This window comes from Apteryx rowi, unplaced genomic scaffold (genome assembly GCF_003343035.1).
Source record: "Apteryx rowi isolate R43461 unplaced genomic scaffold, aptRow1 scaffold_780, whole genome shotgun sequence".
NCBI classification, from domain to species: domain Eukaryota; kingdom Metazoa; phylum Chordata; class Aves; order Apterygiformes; family Apterygidae; genus Apteryx; species Apteryx rowi.
The window spans coordinates 291,223-300,352 of NW_020451072.1; the positions used below are offsets into that span (position 1 = coordinate 291,223).

Sequence of the window (9,130 nt, forward strand, 5' to 3'; positions counted from 1 at the left end):
CTAAACATGCTTCTACTGAGAAGCTGGTTCTTACAGATAAAAACACCTTGACTATGCAATATTCTGTGTGCCACAGGCATACCAAGCTCTGCATTTGTATGTCAAAAAATGATATGGCTTTTTGAGATGAAGACAGTTTAGGCTATTAGAAATGCACAAAGAAAACCGAACGTAAATCCAGAACAACTAGGACACTACTTAAATAGTCTGCTCTTCCCCCTTGCCTGTCTCCCCTTCAAGACTCTGCTTATGTCTCATAAACCACTTGTTGTGTAACCTACAAAACATATTTGGAAAAGCATACATACCGGACATGATAAATACTTGCACAGTTAGTACCTGAAGAGACTGCTCCCAACATGTTAAAATAATTTTAAAAGCAATTCACTACACTCAGCTAGCTGGAGTGCTTCAAGTCTCCAGATAAAAGGATCACATCAGAAGCCTCGGAAGTCAGCAGCTAGTGTTATTTCAGCCCACAGAACTCCCAGGAGAGAGGAAAAAAAGGAGAGYGAATTAAAACAAGAACATAAGTTAGCCTAAAGCAGAGGCCATATGAAAGAAAAGACAGGAAGAATAGCTAACTTACTCGGTACAGCTGAATTTTAGGCTTCCAGCAAGACTGTTACGATAGGCTGTTTTTCATTTTTGTGTCTGAACAGCCTACGGTTTCGGTTTGCACGACGTGCTGGCCAACCCCTTTCGTGCGTGATGACAGAGCGGTGCCCAGCAGCGCGCAGCTCCAGCGGGAGTCACAGCCACTGCACTTCCGCCACGGCCCGCTGCTCTCTGCCTCTGCAGGAGGGCAGGTCGAGCAAGCAGGTCTGGTCGGGAGGGCCCAGCTAAAACCGCTGATTCAGAAGCGGGCGCGGGACCCGCTGCCCTCTAYGCTGCACGCTTCTTTGTATTCCACGTGCTACCTTAAGTGCAAATGAACAAAACTCATCTTCAGCTTCTCATATAACTTCTGAATGTGGCTTCTTCAAATTCCCCCATTCAGCACTGCTGTTACCAAGCTGACAGCGTGAAGGCACATAGCAAAAAATCACAGATAAAACACCTATCACAATGGGACAACTCAAGAAAGCTACTTTTAGCTTTCAAAGAGCAGTATCCATTTTCCACCTCTTGAGTTAACAGTGCTGATACTGAGGGAAGAAATCTGCTAGTTTCCCGTAAACAAGATTAATATTTTTGTTAGAAGTTTACGGACAACCCCCTACCTTCTAACTGATTGTCCAAACATCCAAAGCAACCAAGTGTTATTAATCAAAAGGAATTGATATAGCTGGACCCATTAAGGCTACTGGAATTTGACTGATTAGGACCGCTATTTTTAAGCATAACAAATCCAAATATTTTATATTAACTTAGAAGTTAAAAGGTGCAATTGGAAGCTTCTTGAAATACCAATAGTGACCCGCTCTTTTATTTTTTATACAATATATTTTTTATATTTTTTTTTAAGGAAAAAAATACCCCCTAGTAAACACTTCAATTATTTTTTTTTCATATCAGTCTCTATCCCCTCTATCTCAAGGGGAAAGAAAACAAAGCTCAATCAGAGAAAGGAAGTAGGGACGGAGAACACCCAAAGATATGACACAGACTGATGAGGAAAACACCCTGTCTTCCTTAGCAAATTACAGGTTTTTTTGTTAAATGACTATACTACTTTGATTTAAAACCATTACAATTTTCAGCTTTTCCAACAGCCTCCTGAGCAGAGGCTTGTTTTACAGCCCTGCTTTTCAAAAGTGCAGATTGTCTCTCCGGTGACTGAAGCGACATCCCGTAGCTTTACACAACGGCTGCTGTCCCATGCAGAAGGAAGCTTCTGCATTCCTACGGCTTCCAACTTCCAGCGTCTGGTCCACACGCCTCAGCTCCCAACAAAACCAGCATGAACCTCCACAGCTCTCAGAGGCTCCATGTAGCTGACACAATTCCAGGTTTTTTCCAAGTACAAGGTTACCTGCTGGCAACAGCTGGGAGGGCAACTCACAGGAAACAGCCCCATGATTTGCCACAGTCTTGCCACAAAGCACCTATACATTAAGAATCTTTGTGTCATGATGTTGACCCAGTCTACGGGGTACCTGAAAGGAAGGTTCTGGGATGGCCCACTAAAATCTTTTTCAGAATAACTGCAAAACTGAGAGACAACCATTCCAACCTTGTTAACAATTTTACTGATCAAAGATAGCAATAAATTTATGCATTTCTGCTGACATTCCAATTCAACTCCATGACTGCAGATGTTTTCTATTCCGAAATGCCTTCTTTCACAATAATATGTCTGTACAAAGATCACAAAAATAAAAATTTTGTGACAGTTAAGTAGGGAATTGTGGGAACAAGAGAGAATTCAGGGAGAAAGATAAGGGGGCACACGGGAAAAACAGTACGTGGCAGCCAAAGCACATCACCCTTTTGCAACATGAGTAATGAACTAGCTGGTGAAGGCCAGACAGTTTGTTCCAGCTGCACGGTGGAGGAGGGAGCGATATGGAGGTATCACAGTCCTCCCCTGACCACAAAGGGTTGCATCCCAAAAAAATAATTGCTGCTCACAGACTAACTGTTGACCTATAGTACCCCCAGCCTCATTATCCCTGCTTACCATATTAAAAATCACGCCCTTTGCTGCATAACGATATGTAMATAAGGGGGGCATACCCCCAACAACCGCGCAAATGGCAATCTGGCCAAYGAAGTATGTCTGCCGCGCTTCCACATCCCACCTTCAGCAACTATAAAACAGAGGATAGCTCACTAAAGTTTTTGGAAGGGAAGAAAACTGAACCGCCGACCTGTTCACCGGAGATTGCTGAYGAGCGAGCCTCCTTCTCCCCTCCCCCAAACAGGGACGCCTCTTTGGTAAGACTTGCGCCTCCGACAAACGTTGGACGTTACCCGGGAAAATATATTATTATTGAAAGCRCTTAATTGTTAGTTTGAGCTCATAGAAAGAAMATTTGTAGCAGCAAGTGCATTTATCAACGGCAATTCCGAACCTGTTGTATCTGTCGCTTTAATAAAACCTTATTCTTTTTTTTACTTTGCGAAACTGTCTCAGGGAAAGCCCTCAAACAGGGGGGGCTCTGGCAGGCAAAGGTAAATTACAAAGATTCTTTTTACTTTGCGAAACTGACCCAGGGAAAGTCCTCAAACAGGGGGGCTCTGGCAGGCAAACGTAAATTATAAAGATAAGGAAGGGCCTTCCGTCCCTCCCTTTCACGCGACAGGAATGTAGCAAAGAAAAAATCCCAACAACTATACTGTCAGTAGGAACCACTTTTAATAACAATCTTGATATTTAAACTTGTGACAGACTTAGCAGTCTGTTGCGGAAATATTAGTAACTTTGTTCAAAGACATTTAGTAATTACTCTTCCCCTTTTTCTTGTTTTACTGTCTAATGCATAGCAAGAGAGCAGGCTGAATCCCTCTTTAGAAACAGTGTTAATTTGGATGACATCTGGAAGTAAGTAGCCTTAAGCTTCTTGAAGATTTAAGATCAAGGATCTTCCTCAGAAAATACTCAAGACTAGTGAAGTCTTAAAATAAAAATAATTCCTACAGAATTTCTACTCTTGTTGAATTCTCCCAGTACTCCTTCAATAAATTTATCCATGAAAATATTATGGACAAAGATGCTCACTTCACTAAGCTATAGTGGCCAGCAACAAAAAGAAATTTTGTTCGTTAAGAGCAATGCCAAAAATCTGTTACATAAAAAGCAGTAAAACTTCATTCTATATCAATATAATTACCATAGAAGAACACAAAGATCCAAGAAAGATAGCTGGATCTAACCGTGCTCATATGTTAGTGCCTTCCACTTACAGTTATGATTGAACACTGACCTAGAAATTGGCTTTTTTGTTTCTGTTGGCTATTAAACTGGCAAAAGCAATTTAGAAGATTGTTAGAGAAATACACTGGTACTAGTAAGGTGCTTCTGAACATGGGGGGGATTAGTTCAGTCTTCCCCCTTCATTGCTACCTCTTAATAAGGGTAGCAATGACCTCCTCCTTTGCACACCTTGGTAGTTAATGAAGACATGGCAAAGGCTGCTCATCAGAAACCAGCAAATATTCCTAATGACCCTAACATTACTTGAATCTTAATTTTTCACTTCATTTATCTGACTGGCTACTGTATAGGACAGATGCCCCCTGAAGATACCCTGATACAAAATAATAGTCCCCCAGAACTTCACATCAAAAACAAAAGAAAGGCTTGCGATAGTTTGTTCTAAAACAAAAAGAGCAAAGAGCATCAGAAAGAAGCCAGGACATCTATTTCAATTAAATATCTTTAAATTACTCATTTAGATTTCCTTTTTACAGAAACTGAGTACCTCAGGTTTGCCTGTTCAACTCTCTAGATGCCCTTAACATTAAGAACACAAAAGTGGTACAGATGTAAAAGAAAACAGACTAGAGAAGCAGCACTTCTTTCTAACACACACACAGAGCCAAATAAAATTCCCGCAAGAAGAAACAGAGCAGAAGCAGCACACAAGTAACAGCTGCCATGCCAGGAACTTAAGAGTAGAACAATAGAGAACAGGGAGAAACGTAAGACACAAAGAATGGCAGTTTGGATGCACTGTAAAACAAAAAGGAAGCCAGGCGGATAAATGCTGGCTCTTAGGAGTATTCTCCATTATAGCATACAGTCACAGGAGAATTAAACTACCTGGTATTAGTCAGGCATTAAGCAATAACAAGCATTCATCACACACTAAGTTTCTGTGGTTTTAAACTCAGAAATACAGACAACACAAGCAGAAGAAAGATCATCACTTATGATTACGTACTAACAGAAGGAAGGATGAGTTAGACCATAAGTTGGCAAATAAACCCCTGGTTATTCAATTTAGTGTAAGTAATTTCACCACAGAGTACAAGTAGGTTAAAAGAATGAACAGTACTAGGCCAAGCAACTTAAAAAAACAACAGCAGCAACAAAATCCACAGATTTCAAAGAAGTTAGAATTTTGAATCAGGTACATTCATAGGAAGTATTACTGACCAACGAACTACGTCAGAAGTCCAAAGAGATTTCACACTCAGAACACAGGAAAGTTATAGTGGGGAAAAAATGAAGAAATAGTCCCAATGCCATCTAAAAACTGCTGGAATGTTTTTGATTGTATTGAAACGTTTGATTCATTTTTACTACACAAGAGAAAAGGCTGTCTTGCCTTTTACAGAAATATTTCCTTTCAAAACCCTGTAAAATTTTTATTTTGAATAGATATCTTTCAGAAATATCAAAGGGAGAAAAAGAGAGCAGAAAAAAGCGCAGCTAGCCAAATGGCTTAAAGAAAAGTAGGAGTGACTGAAAGGGTGTATATATATACAGAAAGAGAGAGAGAGAGAGACACACACATTCATACACACACACGTGTACACACACACATGTGTACACACACACACTGCAAAACCAGGGCAATAAATCTATGAATTTCATTCTATTTTAAATAATGCTATAGCATCACAGGAGACTGTTCAAATTAAAAGAAATAATTAAAAGAAAGTTCGGCCTAATTGAAGAAACGTAGTCATGGCCAAGTGGGAAGTAAAAAGTTTAAATTTAAAATACCWATTGATTAAGAGTCAATATTAGACAGCATAAGGTAAATACATTTATAATACATAATCTTCACTGCTAATTATTTTGGAATGTCACAGAAACTGGAGAAGCATCAAGTACTGGAGAAAATATATAGCCTAGGCTTTCATAACCTCATATAAAGCAATTCCTGGTAATTACATTACTTTATGTTTTTTCCCATTATACTGCCCTCCAATTCTTATCCTTAATAACATCATTAAAAAATGTTTCTTGGGCGTTTAATGTGAAACATATGCTTATAATAGAAATAAAAAACATATAGGAAAAAGACTAATTCTCTTAAAGACATAGATATTAGTTAGCAAATTACATGTGAGCTTGCACTGAATCATGCAGCAGGAGACTAATATGCAGAAACATACTTGAGAGAGTCCTTCTCTGTATAGCTATCATGGAATTACACATGGACTACTGCTTCCAGCTTAACTAAAATCAGAAAGGCACTGACAAACCGAAGGGAACAGAAAGAAAAGCAACAAAAATTTTTGGATGTGTTTAGTGATGGACAAAAACACTGAAAGAAAGGGACAACAGAGTTAATATCTTTGGGTCCTTTTTCACTGAGTAGAAAGGAAAATAATAACCTAGGTAACATAAAAGTGTCTTTAAGAGTATTATTTTACAAAAGAATTGATTAAGAAAGTGAAAAATGCCATTCAAAAGCAGAAACACTTCCAGCTGTTAAGATCTATGAGGTGCAAAAGTTTTTCAGGGAAGCAGTTTAAGTGCTTCAAATGCTGGGATACCTCCAAGTACAGAAAATACACAAAACGGTGATCACCAACTACAGCCATCAGTTTATGTGTAGCCACCACAAGAAAACGTATTTTCAGCTCCTTAGTTCAATGCCTTGCAAGATCTAAGCCTGCTTAAAAGCTGTAATTCCTCCTTCTCTTCATGGAGTATCAACTGCATGACAATACGAGAGCCCTGTTTACGTCTCTTACACTAACTTCCTGAATGACTGAACTAAGCCAGGGGCTATGTAAGCAGACAAAGAAAGTTATTGCTGTTTTGATCTCATCAGGTTCTGCTGAATAAACAGGATCCAAACATATCAATACCCAAGGGTGAAAAAAGAACCATAGCCCTGTAAGTCAAACTAAGTTTGCCACTGCTGTTTACGAGACTGGAATTTTCTTTAAGCGATTAGGAGATTACCAAAGAACACAAGAAAGGGAAAAGTGTTATCAAAAGCCTATTTCCCCAAAAAGGCAATACTGCCTATCTGAATGCCTCTTTCATTTCAATTAACTACAGTTTCTAGGAASACATGAAGAACACTCCTAGTGCTGCTGAACACTGGTAGACACCAGCTGCTTTCTATACCATTGCAGGGGCTGAAGTCACATCATATGGTCTTCACTTTTTTAAAGAGACTGTTCTCTTAATTGTGCATTACCTTAATGGTAGAAGGTGCTCCACTTGTCTGTGTTTTGGAGGGCTGACTGACACTAGCACTTGCTGATTTCTTCTGTAAAATAAAAAAATGACAGAACAAATGTCAGAAATTTTGATGAAGAAAAGCCAAGTAAAATTCTGTATTAAAAAATAATTCTCTTAAGAGTCCATTAGAACATGTTATGCAAGATCAAGTCATCCAAAAATAAATTCTCCTATATAACTTTAATTCACACAGACTTATTTCAGACAGTCTTCCCAAAGCCAGAATGTGCTGAATTCTTTTGTACTGTTTTAAGGAGTATATATAAATCTATACTATTTCCTGTAGCAGACAGACTCATTTTAATTAACAGTTAAACCAACAATAATCATATATAAGTAGTGACAATTTAGGAGTCAGAATTTAGTAAAAAGTATCAATGAAAATACGATGGGTAAACTATTGCTGCACAGAAATAATTTAAATGATAAGGCAGAAGGTAACAATACAGATCAGGCAGGGAAGTAAATATAAAAAAGTCAGGGCAAAACGATGGCTTTGCTGGTTTAATAAATACACTTGTAGTTGAATCAAAACCATCACATTTCCTTTGAACCTCCTGTTCTGTACCAGTGCAATTACATTATTAGCAAGTATCACTAAGTATCACTGGAACAACTCAGTGACTGTTGAAATCAGATCTAAAGACAACTACAAAAATCAGCTATTAGTAATAAACAGAGCAAAAAGCATCAGATATTTGGAGGCAGCAGATGGATGAGACCTATTCATTTTCTCTGGTAAGTGGAAGATTACGAATGAACACTTCCACGGTTCTCTGCAAGTAGGGAAGGAAGTCTGCAGAATGATAATTCAGAGATCCAATAAGCAAACTAGTATTCAGACTCAGAAGCACCAATTTTCAAGCATAAAGAGACTGCAGAAGACCTGTAGTCTCAGGGCTGTCTTTCATTAATGTAATTGCCACCTTGTGTTTTCCTTCTGATGTAGCTTTAAAAACAGGAGGGAACCTCTCATACATAAAGCGAGCTGCACATTCAAGATTAAAGCAGAACTCCTCTGCAGAGTCAAACTCTGGTCAGAGCCTGGTGCAGGGGACCATATTCTCTTCCCACGTACATAAGATTAACATCACAGAAGTGTGACCCAACATTACAGACTCTGACGCATCAAGTAGGACATTTACCTCAAAGATTTCACAATTAAGATTGATCACACTGAGAACAGTGACATCCAAATAAGACACTGTATGATACTGCAAAACCTAAGTGCAATGATGCTTTCCCTTTTCCCCATTATAATCCACCTCTTCCATTCCTTTAAGAAAACAGTGGTCTTCCAGTTCTATGTGACAATGTTCCTAAAGGCAGGTAAAGGAAGCATAATGTATTATAGTTTTGTAGAGACAGTACTGAGATGCAGAACATCTTGGATTTTATCTCTGATATATTGGATTAAAGAGTCATTACTGAGTATTACCCACAAACCCTCGCACTCAACTTTTAAATAAGTTATTAAGTTGTTGAAAGAACACAAGATTTAAGTGTTGTTTATTTATAAGCCTTTCTATTTTCAAAAGAAAAAATCCTCAAAAAGAACAGCTATTTTAAGAACAACCAATACTGTGAGTATGACTTCAGTATATTCCCATTATGGTTCTCAATGCCTGTGCCACAGCCTGCTGAAATTACAACCTTTGGTTCATGAGTTGTCAATAATACTTAGCTGGTGTTCAAAACTTACTTTTGGTATGTAATATGTTTAACATAACTTACAGAAGTAGTTTTTACGACACCAACCAACATACGCCAAGATTTCAGGCACAAGCCTTTTTTTTCCAGCCTAAACTAGAAACAGTAAACAACCTACATTTAGAGTGAAATAAAACCATGTTCTGAGCATAAACTTGATTATATAAATCAATTAAACAATATGAGGAAACAAATCACAGAATCACAGAATCACTGAGGTTGGAAGGGACCTCTGGAGATCATCTAGTCCAACCCCCCTGCTCAAGCAGGGTCACCTAGAGCACATTGCACAGGATTGCATCCAGGCACATTTTGAATATCTCC

The 9,130-nt window shown here is 38.6% G+C and overlaps 1 protein-coding gene across 5 annotated transcripts in view; it reads right to left on the reverse strand.

Annotated features, from left to right (window-relative positions):
• Positions 1 to 9,130, reverse strand: part of CAST (calpastatin) — a 68,920-nt gene that overhangs the window by 43,161 nt on the left and 16,629 nt on the right. For 4 of the 5 annotated variants that reach the window (XM_026088700.1, XM_026088702.1, XM_026088699.1 and 1 more), the window contains exon 3: positions 7,053 to 7,124. In XM_026088700.1, coding sequence (XP_025944485.1) covers positions 7,053 to 7,124 — 72 coding nt within the window. Of the gene's footprint in view, positions 1 to 589; positions 726 to 7,052; positions 7,125 to 9,130 lie in introns of those variants that run through there. The other variant, XM_026088703.1, reaches the window with a different exon arrangement.